Below are 23064 nucleotides of genomic sequence, written 5' to 3'. Positions count from 1 at the left end.
ACCAAAAGCAAAAACCAGCCATTGACCCTGAGCAGAAAGTTGGCCACTCTCTGTGAGCCTCAACTTCTGTTCCACAGTGTGAAAGAATGATGAGACGTACATAACAGCACAGAGCGGGGTGACATGAACAGGAAGAAGCAACTACATGTCTAGGAACTGAAATCTCAGAAGGAAGCAAATGCGGTCTCTCCAGGGTCCCTACCAAACTTCTAAAGGGGTTTTAGTTTCCAAACTCCCAGGAATAAGCCATGGAATAGCCATTTATAGAGTGTCCACAGTCCCTCACACCCTGGGCCTCAAACAACTGGACAGACAATGGCAGGGACAAGGCCAGCAGATTACATCACTAAGTGGGTAACCACTGCAAAGCCCAAACCCAGCAGGCAGAGCCTTGGCAATCTCCGGACAGAACTTATCTCAACAAAACCTATTATCTTTAATGTAATTCTTCGGAAAAACACAAGGGAAGGTAGCCAAAGAGACAATTCCAGAACTAGCTTCTGGATCCCTTAGTTGGAACAGGTAGGGTGAAGGACCAAGAGCAGGGAGAAAACACGTACACTAAAAATGACAAGAACCTAAGGACTTGTTTCCTTTCAGAGTCCTTCAAGCAAAGCCTCAAGAGCCAGCCATGAATTCTTCACAAAGGCTCACGAGATCAAGACTGTGCAGGAGTCAGCCCTGCTCTGTCTCACCAGGGCCACAGAACCTGGAGAAGGCAGATGCAGGAGGCATCAGGTAGTCTTTTTTCAGAGTCAAGGTCCGGCTAGGGTAGTGGTTCTCAACCTGTGGGCCACAACCCTTTTGGCAAACCTCTAGCTCCAAAAATGTTTACACTGTGATTCATAACAGTAGCAAAATTACAGTTATGAAGTAACAATGAAAATAATTTTATGGCTGGGAGTCACCACAACACAAGGAACTGTTAAAGGGTCATAGCATTAGGAAAGTTGTCAATCACTGCTCTAGGGTCTCAGAGAATCTCCCTCCCTAGACACTAATCTAACCCAGGAAAACCAAACAAAACCAAGAGGTGGTGGGTCTCCCAGAATCCACTGAACCTTCCTGGCTCAGCTCCAGCAGGAGAGGGAACAGGGTGAAGGCACCATGCCCAGCATAAGGACCTTCAAGGGCTATGAGCAGGAAACACAAACCAGGCCAGCCCTGCCTGTGACCATAGCTAGCTTGGGTAGCTAGCCACTCATTAACATGAAGACTTGGTCCCATGTCGGATACACAACCCTAGCACTTAAAACTCCTCTAGTGCCAGGTCTAGCCTTCTGGGGATAATCTAACCACAGGTTATCCCCTGTAACAGAGACACGCAGGGAAGGAGGAGGGCAATGCATGGAAACCTCTCCAACTCAGAGAAGAAGGCCTGATGCATCAGCCTACTACTGAGTTGAGTCTCAACGGCTGACAAGTGGACAGCTGGTCAAGGCACTCATGGAACAATCACCCAGCATATGATAAGGCGGCCCAGGCACCACCATTATGAAAGCATGAAGATCATACAGGCCACCTCCATGGGGACAGCGCAGATGTAGAGCCAGAGCCTCAGGACCACAGATGGGTGCAGGGGCAGGGCAGGTATTCATACTTTTCTGGACAGACCTTCAGAGTAGTATCCCCAACTACCTACAAATGGGGCTTGCAAAATCTGCAAAGTTACAGCCTGGTGATGGCAGAACAAAGACACACCTAGCCTGATGGGTTCCAGAGTTCCAGAGCTTAGCTACCAGGCTCTGTCCTCCAAGAGTACAAATACTGTGTCATAGCAAACAAAATAATTGAAAGAAGCACCAGGGAGAGGCTGACCCCTCACTGTGACAGTCTGGGTTGGTTCCTGCTAGCACTGGTAGGCAGGTAATGGGAGCAGCATCAACTCAGCATGAGGGGACATGACAGTGGCCAGCCAGCACTGCTGGGTACTTCCACTCCTATCTACATTCTTTCTCTCTACCTCTCACAGCCTCATACTTCAGGGTCTAGAGGCATTGAGCTGGGTATCAGTTCACACAACAGAGGTGAAGGAGAGCCTGGTCCATCCTGCCCTCTCTCGGGACTGGACAGGGTCTGAAGTAGCAACAGGCTGAGTGGGCAGAGCTGAACCCTGCCCTCAGCGAGGACACAGGGTATGCACAGCAGGGCCATCTCCAGCTCAACACCCCACCCCACTCAAGGTCCCAGCCCAGCATCCACTCCTATTTCCCATAAGCATATGCTGAGACACGGCCAGAGAGACAAGGCCAGAGCCCCTGGTGAAGCCCTTCCACCCCCACACTCAGCAGGCACCGCAAGGTCAGAGCTGCCTCCTCAGAACTGCTGACAATGACAAGGGGGACCCTTCTTCAGAAACGGCTTGACCACACAGTGGACCGATCAAATGATGTAAGCTAATCCAGATTTATGTGCCTTACATCATGCATTCTACCACAGCAAGTTAAAATCAAAATGAAATTACATGATATTATATGTGGAACACTCGGGGCTGTGCTGTTGAACAAAGTGTGGGTTTGGTTAGAGTTTTCCCAACTTTTTCTCTGTATGGCTATTCCTGGTCGTTTTCATGTGCGCGCGTGCATGTGTGTATGCATGTGTGCGTGTATGTGTGTGTCTCTCTCTGTGTGTGTGTGTGTGTGTGTGTGTGTGTTTTCCAGAACTCTCCAGAACCTAGGCCATCATCTCCTCCTGCTGCCAGTGTGCTGTGGCAAACTCAACTCAGTAAAGTTGAGTTTTCCAGGGACAAGACCAGGAGAGAGTCCCAAATAGACTGATGAGACTGAGAAGGCACTCCTAAACAGAACAGGACACCGCCAAGGCACTATCTATATACTCAAACCAAGGGAAGCACAGCTCTGTATGTGCATGATATTGCATAAAACAGTCTGTATCTTTCCTGAAGCCAGGACCTCCATGTATCACACAGAGACCCTGCTACACACTACCTGGCCTGGACAGCTCTCTGGAACCTTGGAGCAAGCCTCTATGACCCTTTTGTTCTTGCATCTTGCATGCTTGACAAACCTATAAAATCGCATGCATGGTGCAAAGCTCTGCTGACAGCTAGACTGTGTCTGCCCCCCACCCCACCCCACCCCATTATGCAGAGCTGAAGTGGGCTCTTGATGCTCTTATAGCCAAAAGAAGCCTCTAAAAACTGTGCCCACATAGAAACAGACTCTCAAAAGGAGACTCCCAGGACATAAGAGCCCAGCAGCTCCCAGAAGCCCCAGTCCTGAGCACAACTGGCTCTGAACACCACTTCACAGAGGAGCCCCTTGAGGACCAGACCTCTCAGCACTTACAACTGCAACGCTTGCTCTCCTATTCACATCCTGGACTTATAGGCTGGTTCCTCAGACACCCAGTCCCAGAGGATGGTCCTCAGAGCAATCAGACAATGCCCGTCTCTGCCTCTTCCTAGCAGCAGGCAGAGGCAGCTGGCTCAGAGGCCACAGCAGCTGTGAGGGGAAGGGCAGACAGCACAGGGGCTTTGGGAGACAAACTACATTACAGGTCTACACTTCAACTTTCAGTCCCCCAACCAAAGGGAGTCATGATCCTACCTAAAAGGAGTAGCAGAGAACTGGAGGCATGACTCAGAGGGTAAGGCACTTAGCTAACATGAATGAAGCGCTCAGCTTGATTCCCACCACTGCATGAACCAGCAGCAATGAACACTGTAACCCCAGCACCCAGGAGGTAGAAGCAGGAAGATCAGACATTCAAGACCACCATCAGCTACATAAGGCAGATCTCTGAGTGGTGGGGGAGGGGGGAAGAATGACGACAACAAATAAGTTACCAATATTTTTGGTGGCACCTAACCTTGTCACTCTGTACCCATGTTGACCAGAAAGCCACCACTGAGTCACAGCCTCCAGGGCCTTTGAAGCTGCATGGCCTCAGGCCCCTCACCAGGGATGCCGAGCACACTCTGCTTTCTTGTCATCGCCTTGATTCAGACTTGGGTGGTTCCCCTGACTAACAGAGGGAGGATCCACCCTCCTGACCCACCCTATCACACAAACCTGGCTTTGGCACAGTCCCATCTGTGACAAAGGGTTGGCTGATGGCCAGCCTGTGCTGCCCACATGGCCCAGTGCAACCATGTGTCAAGCCCACACAAAAAGCCTACTCACCTTCCCGAAGTCTCGGACATCAAAGAGGTCAAAGGGGTCAAACAGCTCACTGTTCCTTAGTCCGAATTTGTCATGGCAGACTTTGAGGAAGGTTCGAATGTTCTTCAGACACAGAAACTAGAGAGAGAAAGAAGCATCAGCAAGGGGACAGAACCACAGAAAACACCAGTCACATTACACTTGGTTTTAAACTCTTTTTTTATTTGGGGTTCCTTAAAGCCTCTCCCTTCCAATCCCCAACCCTACGTAGGAAAGAGAAGGTTACTTCTTTTGGGACAGTCTCCTCCAAGCTGCTGCACTGAAGCCTTTCTCTCCATTTGTCCAAGCTGCCACACCTTCCATCTCTGGTCTCTCCAAACTGCCACACCTTCTCTTTCTGGGCTCTCATATTTAAATCCCTCAGAGTCCTAGACCACGCCCCGCAGAAGACAACTGTCAGCTGTGGACAAACTAAAGCCCAAACTAAAACCCCACGCTTAGGATTAAAACAAAAACGTATTTACATAACATAACTGAGTTTTTAAAGACACCAAAACTTCCATTACACACCAGCTCCTGCCTGTGTGCCCACACAGACAGAGAACTAGGCAGCAAAAGAAATCCCCATTACAGTCTGCGGACATGTCTGCTGCTTAGAACCACTGCGCCTCCAGCTTCCCCCTGGGGCAGAATCTTCCCTTCACAGTGGCCCAAGGGTGACAGATGACACCAAATGACAGGCAGCAAACCCACACCCTGCCTTGGCATATCCTGCACATCCCAATGCCGACGGTCACGGCAGCGAAGAAACTCAGTGGCCTCGAATCAGCAAGCACAACAGAGTACCTCACACGAGCGTACATCACACTCATGTATATATGTACTCACAACTCCGTGCAGCACACACTTATCTCTTCACAGCTCACCAATAGCTGAACTGTGCCACTGACCACCAGGACCTTGGAAAGGACCTCTGCTGGACTTAGCAGGAGACTGTAGGGACCAAAAGCTACAACTCCCAGTTTCCTCCTCTTTGGCACCACCTCCACCACCAAGCTCCAGGCCAGCTCTGAGGGGGAGGTGACAACATAGTCAACTTCTAGGCCTTGTGGAGAATCAGCTATAAAGAAACTGACGGGAGGGTTTGGGGAGATGGCTCGGCAGTGAAGAACATGTGCTGCTCTTGAAGAGAACCTGAGTTCAGTTCCCAGCACCAACATGAGTTCACACAGCTTGCAACTCCTGGGAGACTCCAACTCCCTCAAGACTCCAACTCCCTCTTCTGGACTTTGTGGGAACCACATGCACATAGTGCACATAAAAAAAGGAGCACATACATGTATACATTAATTAATTACACCTTAAAATTAGGAAATAATTTTTAAAATTTTAGAGGCCAAGCACAGACTTTGGAACATCACTAGTTTGAATCTTGTCTATCCATAGTAAGAAGAGAGATAACAAGCCAAGAGGTGTGATGGAGCCTTTAGTCAACACTCGAGAGGCAGAGGCAGGAGGATCGCTCTAAGTTCAAGGCCAGCCTGATCTACAGAACGACTTCTAAGACAGCCAACTCTACACAGGGAAACCCTGTCTTTGATGGGCACATATTAGCTTCTGGTAGTAGGCAGAAGCCATTCAGTATCCAACACAACTAAGCATAGCATTCAGGAGGCAAGGACCCAGCACCCACAGCCCAGTACAATTCACTTTAGGCTAGTCAATACCACCCCTTTAGGACCAAGACCTGGCTCATCAGTTCAGACGAATGAATGGATTCAGATGTGCCAGGCCAGAATCACAAACAGCAAAAGCCTCAGCTAAGTTCATAAGTCAAACTGGCTGAGAGCCCCTGTCCTGTGCCACCACCCCTCCTGAGAGGCTACAGGGACCCTCACTACCTCTGCTATGGCCCATTCTGGTGTCACCACTCATAGATGATGCTGGCCTGGTTCTTATGTCACACAGCTCTCTCTCTCTATCTATCTATCTATCTGTCTCGGGAGGAGGTCTGTCTGTCTGTCTGCTATCTCTCACTATCTCACTCTAAGTAATTTTCTCTACACAACATTTAGGATGAATTGTGCACACAGTATGCTTTATTCTTAAACACCTAAGCATGCATTTCCTGAAAGAATGACATCATTGTACATGTTCACAGCCCAGTCAAGAAACTAAGACAGATGCCACCCAATCTGCACGTTATATTACATAAAAGACAACCAGAATGGTCCTTATTGTAAACAAAAAGGAAAGGATGTAAGGGAGGAGGAGAGAAATCTGGCAGAGGGTCCAGTCCAGGACCACATGGGATATTGCCGTCACTTCTCTTTAGTTACCATTCTCCTAGAACTGTAATGTCCGTTATAGTAATGGCCTTTATATATTCTTTCCCATAGAATCTATATCACTAGATACATGTACCAAACAAGCACTTCAAATATTTAATAATGTGAATAGCTGAATTTCCCACTTAATTTTATTTTAATTCAGTTAAACTTAGAACCATGCATGGCTGAGAACTGTTGATATGGACCACATCAGTGTTCCTCATCTCCATCCTCTACAACCTGAAGGTTCTGAAGAACACCCAACACTAGAGGATTCCATTCCTTTGAAGGTCTTAGAGTCTAGACTCAGATACAGAAAGCATTTTGGGGAGAAAGGTGGCAGCATGGTGAAAAACTTTCCTGGTGGTAGATGGGTTAGGCACCCACACTGCTATACTATACATGCTTAAAGTACCAAGCTGAGAGGGCTGGAGAGATGGCTCAGAGGTTAAGAGCACTGGCTGCTCTTCCAAAGGTCCTGAGTTCTCAGCAACCACATGGTGGCTTGTAACCATCTATAGTGAGATCGGGTGCACTCTTCTGTCCTGTAGGCATATAAGCATGCAGAACACTGTATATCTAGATAGATAGATAGATAGACAGACAGACAGGCAGATGTGCCAAGCTGAATGGTCTGCAGGCATACAAGCAGGCAGAACACTGTATAAATAATATAAACAATATAAACAAATGAATAAATAAAAGCACAAAGCTGAATGCTTGGAAATGGGGAAGACAGAATTTGATACGGTGGCCTACTCCTACAGTAACAGAACCTTGGAGGCTGAGGCAGGAGGATAGCATGTTCTAGGCTGGCCTAGGCTATCTATCTAGCAAGACCTGGTCTCAAAACAAAGACAAAGAAATGGTTAAGATGATGCATGCTTACATATCACAATTAAAAGATTTAAAAAGAAGACATGGAGACAATGTGGCCCACAGACAGAAGGCCACCTATTGACAGAGGCTGCTGCAAGGCAGCAGCACCATCCTAGCAGCCACCGGAAGATTAAAGGGAGGCCAGGGGCTCATCTCCCTCAGAACCCAAGAGAAAACCATCACACCCAGCCTCTGTCCCAAGCCTCTGTCCCCCACCAGCAAGAGGGTACACTTCTGTCACTATAACCACAAGTCAGCAGACAAGCATACTTAGGCATGAAGCAACAGTGCACACACACAGCCCAGACTGGAAACTGGGGCGAGGGGAGTCTCTGCACCCTAGAGCCCACAACACCCCCTCCTGCTTCTGCCCTGTGGAGCACTGAGCTTCCAGCCTGGCTCAACTATTTTTTGCCCATGGCTCCTCTCTAATTTCCACTAAGCATTTATTTTAATTCTTCCCCAGCCTCCCATTTTGGAGTTAATTACACAGGTCCCAACCATAATCACGACCAGTGAGGCCAGGCTTCTTTTCAGGGCTCAGCACAGGCCAGTATCCTTTGTCCAGTGGCTCAGCCTCAGCCTGGACCCATCCCACTGCCACTCCCACCAGTGGCCACGTGGGCAGCCTAACCTCCGAGAGCCCCACCCCTGGAAAACAGCCACACAGGCAGAGGCTGGCTTCACAGACAGGGACAAAGGTCCCGGATGTGACATGAGGATCTACCATGAAACAGCATGCACACTGCCTTCCCTCCCTTCATGCAGAGCTCGCTGTGATCTGTTCCCACTTCGTCCTTATTTATTGCCATTGTCCTATGAGCTGTCTTATCTTACACAAAAGAAAATAGGCAATAAGTAAGCTAAGAACTTTGGCACACAAGCAGATGGCATCAAGGGCTACAAACAAGCCCATTATCTATCTGCTTGAGAGTGGAAGCCACTTGAGATGAAAGGGTTCTGCAGGGTGAAGGGTCACCTGCTCTTCATACCTACCAGCGACACCCTTAACTCCTTCCCTCTCTCTACACAGTTAGGGAAACTGAGGCCCAGGGTGGCAGGGATGTGGGGAGGAATACCCGGCTGGGAGGTATCATGAAAGAAGGACTAGACCGCAGTCAGCCTCTTTTTCCCATGGAGGCAGGGCAGCAGGCAGCTGTTTGCACAGCTTAGACCCCTACTTCCCCCACTGCCCCGGCCAGAACCAGGAGGGCATGAGGCCAAGACCCTGTCAGTTGGAGCCACTCACTCCCATACTGCAGAGACTGGCTCAGATTCTAGACAGTCCTGAAGGCTGGAGGTGAGAGAAAGATAAGAGGGCTGGGGCTGCCTCAAGCCAGTCTCAGCACAGCCTGAGGGAGTAGAGCTGAGTGAGGCCCCGTCAGATGACAACATGGAGGCAGACCTTCCCTCTTCTTGGCCATGGAACACCTAATAGCCAGCCCATCCTTGCTGTATAAGGGGTACACAGCATTTTCACACTGACCTGGCTTGGCCCTTAGGACCTACACAGGGCAGTCAGGGACCTCAAAGTATCCTGAAGCAACACACTCAAGCTCAGGGAAAGAATGGTGAGTGCCCACGTGAAAAACAGGGCAAGGGGTAGCAAGCAGCGGGCCATTGTGTTTGTTTAAAACACTAAGAGATGGCCCGGGCCAGCCCCTCCTGTTGTCCTTGGCCTTCCCTGGGCTCTACTTCTTGGCCAAACAACCCTGCTTAGTGAGGCCTTGGTAGGGTGTGCCCAGAGTAGACTGCACTGGAAAGAAACATCAGCAGCTCCTCTCACTGATCACCAGCAACCCGGACGATCTAATCAGGCTGAAATCACATTAGCAACAGGACAGTCTCCGAGCCCAGCTACCCACACACCTCCCCAGGCTCAGTGGGACAAGAAACCTGAATGCTGCTCACTGTCACCTCTGTCATCTGTCATTCAGGTGTGGCATGGATTGGGCTGGTCAGGTGCGTACATGTGAACCACCAGGAGGCCTAACGGCCCAGAGCGAAGTTTTCAGGCTGAGCCCAAATAGCCCCACACAGCCACTTCTCTGTGGAGCTTTGAAACCAACTAACCACGATGAAACAGCCCTCCCCAGCCCAAAGACAGACCTATCGGGAGAGGCAGTCTAAGGCTGTGGAGACCATCACCTTTGTAGGGCTTCTGAGGAGCAGGTCAGACCCGCCCTGCAAAGCACATTCCACACGGATGTTCCATGCTAAGCACTGTCATGTGGACATGAAAATAGAGCCAGACCAGGGCCGACAGTTCATCTGGCTGAGGCCACACAGCTAGTTGAAGTTATTATGTTTACTTTCAACTGCCAAATGGACACATTCTTTTTTTTTTTTTTTTTAACTGGACACATTCTAAAACCACCTGGGAAGGGAATCGCCATCTCAGAAGGAATTGTACAGATCATCGGTTCTCAACTTGTAGGTTGTGAGCCTTTTGGGGATCAAATGATCCTTTAACAGAGGCCGTCTAAGAGCATCGGAAAACATATTTACATTATGATTCATAACAGTAGCAAAATTACAGTTATGAAGTAACAATGAAAATAATTTTATGGCCAGGAGTCACCACAACATATTAAAGGGTATTAGGAAGGCTGAGAACCACTGCTCTAGGTCAAGTTAGCCTATGGGCATGTCTGTGAGAAAGGATGTGTCTTGACTAAACTGACTAACTGAGATAGGAAGACCCAACCCCCGTGGGTGCCACCATTTACTGCTCTGGGGACTTGGACTCCAAGAATGGAGAAAGTGAGCCAGGAAGTAATGCAAGCATTTGTTCCTCTCTCTACTCTTGACTGAATGTGATGGAAGCAGCTGCTTCAAGATCCTGCTGCCTTGACTTTCCCACAGCGAAAACTATGAGCCAAATAAACTTTCTCCTTAAACTTCTCTTGTTGAGATATTCTATCACAGTGACAGAGAAGTAAATTTGAACGCTGGCCCTAAGCTTGGAGTGGAGTGGGCAGTTTGAACACAGGTGGTCGGGGCACTCATCACTGGGGACAAAGGGCCACACCTCAGGTTTCTGCACTAACCTCATGCCACTGTGCACCTGTAACACGTGGACCCGATGCATAAACCATCCTTCAGTCCCACACACCAACCGCCTCAAGCAGTCTGGTCATGGGCAGCCCAGGGCAGGGGCATGCAGCCACAGGAGCGGCACAGTCCTACCTCAACAAGGATGGGGGTAGCTCTCTGCCAGTCAGTCCACCCGCCCTGTGCAGCCATGAAAGCAGAGCAGGGTGCCTAGGACTGCCCTTTGTCTAACACAGACCTGGCTCCTGGTTCTTGAGCCACACATGTCTGTAGCAAGGCCCAGCCCACAGCTCCAGGCTCTTCTAACTCTGACCTCTGGGAGTCTCCATGGCTGACTCATGACAGTCACAAAAGCCCCACTGTACAGGGTTTTCCAGAAATCCAGGCATGGGGCCAGAGCCCCACTGAGCTGCTCAAAGCAGCCCTAACTCACTACAGTGACAAAGAAACCCAAGTTCTAAGCCCCCCCCCCCCCCACCGGCCTGTCCAAACTCACTAGCCAGGATTCCACAGAGCTGGCGGCAGATCTAACACATTTGATCTCCAAAGCCAGATTGTTGCTACTATTAAGCTATCCTGTGCAGGTTTCAGAAAAAAAAAAAAAAAAAAAAAAAGATAACATGACTTTTTTAAAGAAGAGACCGATCCTTTCAGAAAAATTATGTCTATAGCAAGTACCATGGAGGTACTAAGAGTAGAAGCTCAGCCACTGCCCTGCACCCCTAGGCTGACCCAGACCCAGTACTGACCAATAAGATTATTTAAACCATTTTGCTTACAATAACCAGCTAGCAGGTGTATGCCATTCACAGTCAGAGACCTGTGGACTTCATATACTTGCAATTCATCCTGACAAGGGGCTTTTATTTTCAACACCATTAAGACACGAGAAAGGAGATGATTTGAGAACTGGACCCAGGCCTGTCCCTCCCTAAGCTCCTGACAATCAGCCAGGGGATGGGTACTCCATGGGCAAGACTTGGGCTTTCCTCATCACTCCCCTACATGTTCTTCACCTCCTCACTTGGGAATCATCACCAACAGAGCTCTCACCACCTACTTTTTATCTCCTTGTCCCACCTTTCCTATCCCCGAACTTAAGCCAGGCTCTGGGATAGACCGGTAACAGATATGCCTCGTGGTAATAACCTGGACTAACTGGTAGCATGTGCCTGAAGCCTGTCCACCTGACAGCCACTTGTCCTCTTTATGGTTCAGCTTTCCAGTCTGCAAAATCAGCACGAATTCTGCCCTCTCCACAGTACTGACATAGACTATCTTCTGAGGAGGTACAGAAGGGTCCTAGGCCAGGGTGCCTTGAAAGACGATCAAAATAGGGCCCACACCCTTATCAGGGCCTTGAGAGCTGTGCCTAAGGCTGATCCCTAAGGCACGGATCAGGCACCTTCCTTGCCACCCACCATCCACCCTGGTGATGGAGGACCTGTCCCCTCTCCCAGATTCTAACTCTCACCTCCTAAGAGCAGCCACCCAAGGGTAGAAGGAAGATAGCAGCTAACCAGAGACTCTGAGGACGGAGCCAGGGTCTCTGATTACAGCCAGTCCCCCAAGTCCTACTCCCCATGTTTCCTTTGTGCATTCAAGGTTTGCCAGAGACCAATCTCACCCATCACATGCCCAGGAGGAATTCGAAGGCCACACCCAGGAGGGGAGGCAAACAGTTCCCCACCCCATCCAACCCCCCCACACACACACACACATAGGCAAATGCCCTGTTCTGTAGGAAGGCTTGAGAGAACACTCCTGGCCGCTGGCAGTCCTTGCAAAATGTTTCAACAAGTGGCACTAACACAGCTCTGCTTCCAGTCTCTGCTTCTGGCTGGTGCTGGCGTGACACTGCGCCTCCCTGGGGCCTTGAATCCTGCTGATCAGAGCTCTGACTGGCAGCTAAGGATGACTTTGATCAATAAAAAATGAAAAAATGAATTAATGTCTTCCTTTATTTATGCCATGCTCATTCCAAGACCATTTAAAACAGCATCATTACTAATTAATAGGTCTAGTTTGCTGGAATGGATCAAATTTGGGGCTCCTGAAGTAGATAAACAGGTGATCCTGGGTGACAAGCTAGCCAGCCAGTCCCCAGGGCATATACTGAGGCTACTTCCTTACCCTAAGGCCCAAATATCCTGGATAATGCCCAGCCCACTGCAGGGGCTCAGCAGCTGGTAAACAAATGTGGAAGTCCATGAAGCACCTGCCCATGCCTTCCAGCTGCAAGCACAACAGCCTTACATCTTCCCAGCAGAGGGTCATATAGCTACCCTAGTATCAGAAGGAGGCAGGGAGGGAGGCTTCTGCTACTAGTACTACTTAATGAATAACCCACTTCTAGAAACAGCTCTACTAAAAACAAGTAGGCAGGTTGAGTTGGGGTATAGCTATAACACCTGCCACACACACACACACACACACACACACACACACACACACACACACACACACACACAAAGCCTCTGCACTAGCAGGTTGACCCCAGATGAGAAATCAAAGCCCACAAGCTGGGAATGACTAGAACAAGATTGTTCAACACCATCCTACAGTCACCCTTGAGACTTTCCAGCACCTTGAGACTTTCCAGGCTGTCCCTAGAAACACTGGGACACCACCAAGCCCTGGTGGTGAGACAGTTGAGATGGTGTAATGTCAGGCTCCCAGGGAAGAATTTCAGCCAGCCTATCCACCATTCCCATCAGGGAGCACACTGGGTAGAAGGCATCTGATCTGAGAAGCACAGGGATCTGATTATGTCTGGATGGTTTAACATGAATACTTCCTGTATGCTTCCTCAGATGCACACACATCGTCCAGATGAGGTGCCAGCAGCTGGGGATGAGCCCAATGCCTCCAAGCAGGACCCACCCAAGTTTCTCCCGTACAGGGCTGGCAGGCTGAGTAGCTGTCAACTGTCAGAAGTGGGAGGAGGCGGTATTTCTTTGCACCTCAGGTCTGCCAGGAATAGGCCTTGCCCCCTATTGCCCCTATTAGGGCCTGCATGTCCTCAGTGGAGAGAGTCTACCCTCCAGCAGAAAGGACCAGAATAAAATGTGCCTCTTTAACTGTTTTCCAAGGTCCCCACAATGCAGTGTCATTCAAAGTCAGTGCTCAAATGCCAGGTGGCATTTCTACCTTCTCCAACAACAAACAGCACCAGATGATCACCAGGCCAGGCCAGGCATTTCGCCAAGCCCGTCATACCACTGTCGAGTTCCTTCCCTCTAATGTGTCCTTGACCTGATGATGTAGAAATAATTCAGGGAGCAACTCTCTTACCCAGCTAGGAGCAGGGGGAGGGGAAGGAGGTTGCAGCATGCAAGGCAAGCCAGGATGTGTTCTATCCCCAGAAAAGCACCAGAACCACTGACTGCACAGGATTGAAGACTCATACTGAGCACGGTGTCTGTCTCACAGGACAATGCTCCCCTTTACAAAGGCAGAGCCTACAGACCCTCCCTGACACCTTGGGCGTAATAATCCAGATGACCCAGAAAGGAAACCAAAAGGTGGTTCAAAACAAAGGAGCCCTCCAGGTTAAACCTGTACAACAGACGCTTCCAGACCCAACTCAAGACATTGTTCTTCCCCAGTGTGCGTGGGCCCTGACCACCCTCCTGAGGCGTCCTTGGGTGCTTTGCCATGCTCTTGCCTTCTCCACTTTGATTCAGACCGGGTCTCAGAAGAAGCCATGGATGCTGAAGACGGTGACTCTCACACCCTCTGGAATTCATACCATACCCTCGGCCCCCATTTCCTGACCTCTTCCCCTTCCATCAGTTCCCACAGGGGAACTGGGACCTCTTTCCTCCAGCTTTCCTGACTCCATCTTCCACATAAGTGTGGACACCTGAGCCGCCTGCTCAGCACACTCCAGAGTGCTTTTGAACAGGAAGAGGCTCGCCAAAGACTCAGAGAGGGGCTCAGCTGGGGTACAGGACCCTTAATTGGAACTTGTCTAGATTCAGAAGCATATAGCAGCATTTTAGGGCACACTTCTGGGCTTGTCTGGAATCTTCCAGAGGGTATTAGCTGAGGGGAAAGACCCCCAACAGTGGGCAGTGCCATCTCATAGGCTAGGGTTCAGATGGAATAAAGAGTCAAGGAGGAAGACCCCAGCACAGAGCATTCACTCTTTCTCCCTCTACTTCTTTTCCCTCTCTTTCTCCTTTCTGCTGGCCATGAGGTGAACTACTCACTACCACAAGGCTCTTCCCACCATTACAGCAAATAAAAACCCTGAGAGCAAATAAATCCTCCACTAAATTGTGCCTGGTATTATGTCACAGTGAGCAGAAAGCTAGCTAAGCCTGGTGACATGAACTTGACAAGTCTGTGATCCAAGCCAAGACCTCAAATCCCAGGGCCCCCCAAAAAAGGACCAGAAATGAGGCCTATTTGTAGCCCTCAGTCCCAGCAGACCCTACAGGTGACCCAGCCCCTGGCACAGTCACAGCCATCCTACTGACAAAGGCTCCCTTCTGGATTCCCTGAGCTGAGCACTGCTGGAGTCCCCAAGCTGTTGTGGGCAGGGGCAAAACCCACAGCTATATGGGGCTCTGCATCCAGGGCCCAAGTGTGTAAAGCAGTTTCCAGAGGCTGTGGGATGAAGCTCTCTGCAGAAGACACTCACTGGCCAAGCAGGCAGGTCACTCACCGAGGCTGAGGGAAGCTGAGAGAGACTGAGCTTGGCCCAGCCTTCAAAGCCCATCCACACCTGGGAACAGAGGAACATAGGAAAGTACGAAGCTAGAAGTAGAGAGAAAGGAGTGGGCAGGCAGGAGACTCCATGCTCAGCTCTGAGACCCCACCAATCCACAGACTCTTCACTGGCACTCATTGCAACACAAGCTCAAGAGATGTAGCTCAAAGCCAACTGAGGTGGCTGCAAGAGAATAATCGGCTCTCTGCCCAGCCACCCTCCTACCCTCTATGTGGCTAATGGCTTGTTTGAGCCTCAGGGATAAGAGTGGCCCACAGTATCAAGACTTCAAGGTCAGGGTTTTCAAAGCAAAAGTTTTCTATAAAGCTAGCAGGAAATTGCTTTTCTAGTATCTTGTTGTATAACTATCTCCCTTGAGCCGGCTCAGAATGCCGCCCGAGGGTTCAAATCCCACTTTCTGCTGCCCAGCTCTCCTAGGCAGGCAGGACTCTGAGAGATTAGCCCAGATGCTGCCTCACCATGCCCTCACTAACTCTCCCACCTCCTTCACCCCCCTCCTCTGCTGCAATCCAGCAGCCAGACCATTAACATGAGCACACAAGCTGCCCGTGAAATTGCCCAGTCTCTGCCTCTTCATCTTCTCCATCTCTTCTCCCCTCTGGAAAGCGGCCTCCAAGGTCATTCTGGGAGAACAGCTCTCTCCTCCAAACACCCCTTCTCCTGTGCAATTTGGACAATCCAATTCCAGACAGACCCGGGCAGAACACTCTCTGCTCTTCTTTCCCCACTGCGAGCTGACATCAAAGCCAAATGCATCCCTTAATGGTTGGCACACATCGGATTATCACTCTCCCATCTGCACAAGTCTTGCCATTACCCCTTCCTGCTGAGCTGAAAATGTGGTAGGAAAATCCTAACAGTAGCATCAGGGAGCTCCCAAGCAGGAGAACAAAATCAAACATTCTCACATGATCTGAAGCCAAGAGCCAACAGCCCTTAGCTATGAGGAGGTAGGATGGGAGTCGGCCTTTCTGCAAAAGGCTCAGGCCAGCCATGCACTGGTAATACGTCAAAATTGGAAGTAGACAATCTCTGGTAACGAAGAGCAACGGCTGACCCTTGGGAATACCAAGGACAGGCTTTTGAGAGACTTCATTTACCGTCCCTGCTGGGGATGCCCTGCAAAGTCTGTCCAGAGTCCCGCAGGAATACCTCCAAAGTCCCAATTACTGAGAAACAGTCCCAGGAGGATCTTCTTGGGCCCAGAGATAATCAAGCAGCCTTACCTGCTCTACAAGCCCACCACCAGGATCTGGAAGTTAGACTGGAACCCCTGTGCAGCCTGAGCTCTGCACAGCTCAACCCCTGCTTCCTCACCTGTCCAGAGGCTGTTAACAGTCCACAGGCGAGTCATTTCCTGTGTTGTAATTTGGATTTAGAATGTTGCCCAAAGGCCCATGTGTCAAGTCTGGGCACTCCTGCTTGATGCCATTAGAAGGTGTCAGAACTCTATGAGGTGAGGCCGGGGGCTGGAGAGATGCTCAGTGGTTAGGAGCGCTTACTGCTCTTGCAGAGGAACTGCTTCAGTTCTCAGCACCCACGTGGTGGCTCATAAGTATCTGTAACTCCAGCTCCAGGAAATCCAACATTCTCTTCTGTCCTCCATGGGTAGGCATGCACATGGCACACATGCAGACAAAACACTCATCCATATATATATATTTTTTTAATTAAGAAGAGGTAGGATCTAGTGGAAAGCCTAGTCACTGTGAGCACATGGGATCGTGGGGACACCCGTCCCCGGACTCCTCCTGTCCCTTTATTGTTGCTGCCTTGCACCTGGTCTTGAGCAGCTGGCTTTAGCATCCACGTGGCAGGGCCTGCCCAGCACTCCAGGAAAGGAACGGACTGAAACCTGCACAGCAGGAGACAAACCCTTCTTCTTCAATGGACATCTCAAGTATTAGTCACAGTCACACTAGTATTAGTCATTAGTCACACTAGGGCTTCCAGGCAGGACCCAAACCCAGAGGCTTCTGCATCTTCAGCGGGAACCAGGCATGCTGCAGCTTCGGAACCTCAGGAACTCTGGTACCTGAGGTCAGACAGCTCAGCAAGCCCCCTACACCAGGGGCACTGAGGTATAAGCCACAGGGAGCCACACAGAGGGAACACCCAGGGGCACATGCACTGCCAGTCTGGCAACAGTGCCCCTGCTCCCTCCTCCCTGGACTCCACATAGCAGACCTGGAGAGGTGAGATAGAGACCTTTACAAGGGCACAGGCCCACTAGGAAAGCCTGCCCAATGCCATTGCCTAAATCTAATCTGTAAACAGGGGGACCTGAGCATTCAGTCAGTGCCATCACGTGCACGATACTCTGAAAAGAGCCCCTCACAAAGACAGGCTCTAACACCCACCGCTGCAACTTGATCGCTGAGTTCCTTTGGAAACAGCCTTCACAGACTTAAAGATCTCAAGACCAGCACTTCAGGCTCTCTAGTGAAGACTAATGAGAGAGCGGGGAGAAGGTGAGAGGGGATTACAAAGATTATCATGACAAGGCTAGAAGCCACAGAACACCCACCAAAGAACAGGCAGAGCCTCCCCAGAGCATCCAGGGGGAGTGTGGCTCCTCCAGGGAGAGCGTGGCTCAGACCTTGGTTTGGGATTTAGACTCCAGCTCCAACATAAATTCCTTTGCCCACCTCAATCTGTCCCATTCCAGGGGCAGCTGGGCCAAGGCAGCCCTTAGGGCCCTTAAGCTCTTGCTCCAACGGCTCAACACAGCTGGCTAGCACTGAACATCCCAGAGTGAGTGAATGCACGAACATGTGGCTGTGGCTGTGGCAAATATCTTGGAAAACCAACTTAAAAGAAGGAAGCTTGGTTTTGGCTGACTGCTTCGGGAGGTGGCCACTACTCCAGGACTGAATTGTGCTCAAGCACCATGGTGGCTAGATAGAGTGGCAGGAGAGGCTGCTACATCAAGGCAGCTGGACATCAGGAGAAAAGGCTTCCCCACCAGGCTCTACCTCCCAGAAAAGCCTTAAGACTACAATCAACCCAAAAATTATAGTCCTCTGATGTTAGAGTCATCCGAGTCCCTTCATGTCCCCCAAAGCCTGGCAGTGGCCATCAAGCCTTTCACATGGGGCATTCAGAGGACATGTCCAACCTAAAATAACAACATAAACAAACAAACAAATAAAAACCTTGGTTTCTGCAACTCCCGTCCCTCTCTACCACAATTCACACTGCTCACAGGTCCCCACCAAACTGCCCTGGATGAGGCCCCAGACCCTGGGCCAGATACATGATACCCAGGATCCATCTTGGATTATTTGAGTAACACAGCCCCCCCCAGGTACCCCTGCCTGGGTCCAGGCTCTCACTTGCATGACTAAACACAATGATATCTCACTTCTACTGCAGGCACGCTCTCCCTTCCCCCAGCTGGTGTGGTATGTCACTCAGGAACAGAGTAGAACAAGCCTAACCAGCTTCCAGGCAGAGATCTTGGTTTAAATCTTCCCCACCACCCACTCCTGAGAACTTCTGCCCTCAGGGACCATGACTCCAGGCTGCACACAGATCCCAGGTCCAGATCCACCTACCCAGTGGCTGCCTCTATATGCTGGTCAGTTTTTTGCCAACATGGCACGGGCTCGGGTCATCTGGGAATAGGGAACCTGCATAGAGAAAATGCCTCCATCAGCTGGCCTGAGAACAAGTCTAGGAGGCATTTTCTTGATTAATGATTGATGTGGGATGGTCGAGCACCTGGAGGCAGCTGGAACAGTCCTCCCAAAACAGTCCTGCCAAAACAGGTGACTCTCCCACATGTGACAACTCCATGCATTACTAAAGATATCGCAAGCCTCATCTTTCTCAACCAGGTGCCACACCTGTCCGTTCACAGGTAAACCACTCCTGTGGCTGGCACGGCTAGGTGAGGGACACCTGGAATTCACTATGTGATATATGTGCAGGGTGTGTGTGGCATGTGTCTGTGGAAGCATGCAGGAGGTGACCTGTGTAGATGTATGGATAGGTGTAGATGTGTCTCAGTTATGACTGATAAAAATGTCTAATGAAAAAATTTGAAAAGAACACAGAGAAATAAAATTGGACTATAAAGAAGTGGAAGGCAAGATGTAAACATGTTTTTTCCTGTTTCTGAAATGCAATTTGTTTTCATTTTACTCTTTGTGTACAGTAAATACAAGCTTCGAAAGGGGTGGGGGGAAGGAAGATAGACTTCCTCCTGCTCTAACTGTCACCCTGAGAACCTGGGCACTCCTGCATACAAAGAGGGCAGAATGATGCCAGCTATGGGCATCTTGGCAGCTTTCTGAGCTGAACCCTCAGGCTTCTAGTCTTTCATGATTCTCTTATTGAGGCCCCGGAGAATCACTACCAACTTTACCAGCTTAGAGGGTCCACCAAACACTTTGCCTCTGAAGTCTCCTGGCCTCTCAGTTACATGGGGAAAAACCAGTGATTCCCAGGCCGGTTCCATTACCACACAATCAAGGGCTCACCCATCAGTGGCAACCACTGCTCCAGACCTCTGCTCCTCATCCTGGTGAAATGCACCCTGGGAACTCTCAGATGGGAGGCATGTTACCCTCATCTGCTCCTCTCCTACCAGCTTTCACCCTCAAGATTTGGATCAGAAGTTGCACAGGACAGGCAGAGGCACAGGGCAGAAGTCTGCTCAGCAGCGCTTTCTAGGTGACCCTCTCGGTAAGTCCCTGCCCCTCTAAGAGCCTTATCTACACCAACAAATAACTCTATAGTTCCCTGGGATGGGGGAGGGGAGGACCCTGAGGGAGTCAGAAAGACTTCCTCAGAAATTAGAGGGGGTCTTTCCCCATCTCTCTAAACCAAGCCCTCAGTGACCTTCCAGGTCACTTCACAGCACCCACCCTTCCATAGGGCCCTGCTCTGCCCCTGGCCCTCAGTTCTCTAGATCCCTAGTCCTCTCAAGTCAATGGTCAAACTCTACTGCAAAGAGGGGACAGGGACACAGCTCCACACTGCCACCCCCACCGGCCTGAGGAATTCCCCTAATCTTTCAGGCCACACTGGGTTTGTGGTTTCTTCTTTTGTTTCTGGTTTTTCCCCACAAGCAGGTACAGCTTCTTAGCTCTTAAACTATAGCTCTTCTCCTCAGGGATGGGGGTAGGAGGAAGGGACCCCTGGATCCTTCAAAAACAACCTATGTCCAGCAACACTAGTCACCAAGGTTTCCTTTCTCAAAGGCCCATGAAACCCCGACAATCAGAGACAAGCTAAACATTGTAGAAATTCCAATCCCACTGGTTCCAGGCCCCTCAGAACCCCACCCCCCTAGCACAGGACAGGGGATGGAGCTCTGCAGAAGCCAGAGCAACAAGTGGATCACCCTCAGGCCCCACCACAAAGGAACCCGGCATGTGAGAGACTACCCAGGACAGAGGGCAAGACGGGAAAGCTGCACCAAAGCTGGTATTTCAGTCCTTGGCCCTTCTGCTCAGGTCATGAGAAGGTTAGGATGTACTGACTGTAGCCTTCCGCCTATCCTTGGCACCCTGGGTCCCACAGCCAACCAGAGTTCTGCTAAGGCATCTAGGGACAGTGGTTTCTCATCCTCTCATATTTGCTAGCATGTTCTGGGCTAGGATAGCCATGGCCATCTTACCAAGCAGGACAGTGACCTAGGCTTCCACTCTGTGGTGTTACCTATGCTGAGGAAGGATCACGGGTCTATCTCATGTGAACACGGAAGGAAAAAGCCTGGGTTAAGACGATTTCTTCATTTTTCTTCCTAGACAGAGAAGGAAGGGGTGCTAATATACTTGGCATCCCTGCCCTGCAATGCCACTAACCACAGAGGTGTTCTGCCCAGCTGCTGCAGTGCCTTGTCCAAACTGGTGCAGAGTGACACAGCAGTGACCAGATGTTTGGTCCAGCACCTCCTCACTGCTGCCTAAATGTCTGTAGCTCACCGTAGAGGTGGGTACAGCCTTGGCCTGGGCTCAGCATTCCCCCTCCAGTTTCCCCACATATGAACACTCAGATTGTTTCCATAGTTTCCCTCTAGTCAGGAGCATGATGGTACTAGTTAGGCTCAATAAAGGTGTGCATAACATGGAGGAGGGGCTTCCTTCCATCAAAGGCATTCCCATGTCTGGGCCAAAGACCTCGAATTCCAGGTCCCTACAAACTCACCCCTGTAGGCAGATTGAGAAACAGAAAAACAGAGAAAGCCTTTATCAGCATGTCTAGCTGAGGTCCCTGTCCCTCATCAAGGATGCCATGACTACTATCACCCAAGAGCCTCTGGGTAAGCGCATCAGGGCCCCGCTGCCCACCACTTTCCCTAGTCCACTTATCTTTCATTCACTTGGCCATCAAATTTGCATCATGTCTCACTTTGTGATACACATGAAGAAAATCTCTTGACCTGCCTTCAGGTCCCTGCCTCACCCTGCCCCATCCCAGGTGTTATTTTGGGGGCAGGGGATGGGGCTGCCAAGGGAAGTGAGAGAGCAGCAGAGCGACTCAGAGGTGCTAAGAAATGGAGCATGCTCACAGGCGTGTCCTCCCCCCTCCCCATCCTCAGAGCAACCAGGGTTGCCAGAGACCAGAACAGCAACCGCAGCAGACCATCCTCAGAGAGAACAGAAGACATCATAGCCAAGAGCACCAATGCTGCCACCAGGAAGGGACACTCAGGCCCCTGCCATGCCAGGCAGCTTCTGTGGAAACATGGATCCAACCCAGCATCCCAACAAGTCTACCCAGGCTCTGTGTTCACTCCTGCTCAGTCCAGATCCTGCCCTCTCCTTCTCCAGACTCCCAGGCTAACCCAGGCCCCTTCCTAACTCACATCCTTGAGCAGCTCTAACAACACATCAGTGTCCAGATGATAGAAAGGGGACACTGTGTCAGGGAGACAGAGAGACAAACAGACCAGAAAAAAATAATCACATCTTAACTCCTGGAACCCCAAAGGTACCCTTACACAGGAAGGGTCTTTCCAGCTGCACTAGAAACCATCCATGCTTGGCCCAGTGTGACCCAGGCCAGAAGTGCTGCTGTTGTCCAGGATGCCCCCATCCTACCTGTGAATCTCACCTGCCCTCATCCTCCCCACCATGGGGATCCATACCAAAATCAGCATCATCTTCCCTAACCCTCTCCTAAATGGGCATCAGCAGGTGGCCCTCAGCCATCACTGGCCCCAACGAATGAACTCTCAGAAGTCACATCCCAAGGATAAAGGCATGGGTCAACAGCTCACCACAGCCATCACCCCCACCCTAGCCCTCATAAACACCCAATAGCAAAGCCTCCATCATGCAGCTGGGGGGGGTCACAATCACCCTCCCTCAGTCCCCCACAAGGGAAGACAGAGTTTGAGAAGAAGCAGACATCACCCTGGGGCTCCATACTGATCTGATCCCCTCCCCCTCCACACTGCAGAAAGCGGCTGGAGCAGCAAGGCCTTGAGTTCTGAACACCAGCTCTGCTCCCCAGCTCACACCTGGGTTTTGAGACCAAAACCCATCGCCATCAGCACAACCCATTCCACTCCTCTTGAATGGCTTTCAAGAGATCCCAGTGGAGTGTTTTGTTTATTTCAACTTTCCTTTTCATTTTACTCAATGTTACTAAAAGTAACCCTTCTGTTTCCCACTGCACCTCCCTGGCTCCCCCTCTTCGCTCCCTCATTGACCAGTCTCTTGCTGTACAAAGTATGAAGCCTTCTTTTCCCTGTAACCTTGTCAGGAGATCTGCGATTTGACTCGTCCATTTTGGTCCAAAACAATGCTATCATGCATGGCTTTACCAGTCACTTGTATTTTGCTCTGATTACCTCTAGCAATAATAGGGATGACATGGGACTAACAGGCAGCTGTCAGAGGAACCAAAATGAGGGGCAAGACTACATCCTACATGTCCAGGGACTCCAAGAGATGGAGAGAGTCAGGGTAGGGGTGACTCCTCT

General features: G+C 50.4%; 1 protein-coding gene across 2 annotated transcripts in view; it reads right to left on the bottom strand.

The window, feature by feature from the left end:
* Window positions 1-23064, bottom strand: part of Vav2 (vav guanine nucleotide exchange factor 2) — a 162026-nt gene that overhangs the window by 118799 nt on the left and 20163 nt on the right. For both annotated transcript variants that reach the window (XM_055600210.1, XM_055600209.1), the window contains exon 2: window positions 4146-4262. In XM_055600210.1, the coding sequence (XP_055456185.1) occupies window positions 4146-4262 (117 nt within the window). The remainder of the gene's footprint in view (window positions 1-4145; window positions 4263-23064) is intronic.

This window comes from Psammomys obesus, unplaced genomic scaffold, assembly GCF_907164565.1.
Source record: "Psammomys obesus unplaced genomic scaffold, mPsaObe1.curated_primary_1811, whole genome shotgun sequence".
NCBI classification, from domain to species: Eukaryota; Metazoa; Chordata; class Mammalia; order Rodentia; family Muridae; genus Psammomys; species Psammomys obesus.
The sequence above is the reverse complement of the archived record's forward strand: the minus strand, read 5'-3'. Positions and strand labels throughout refer to the sequence as shown.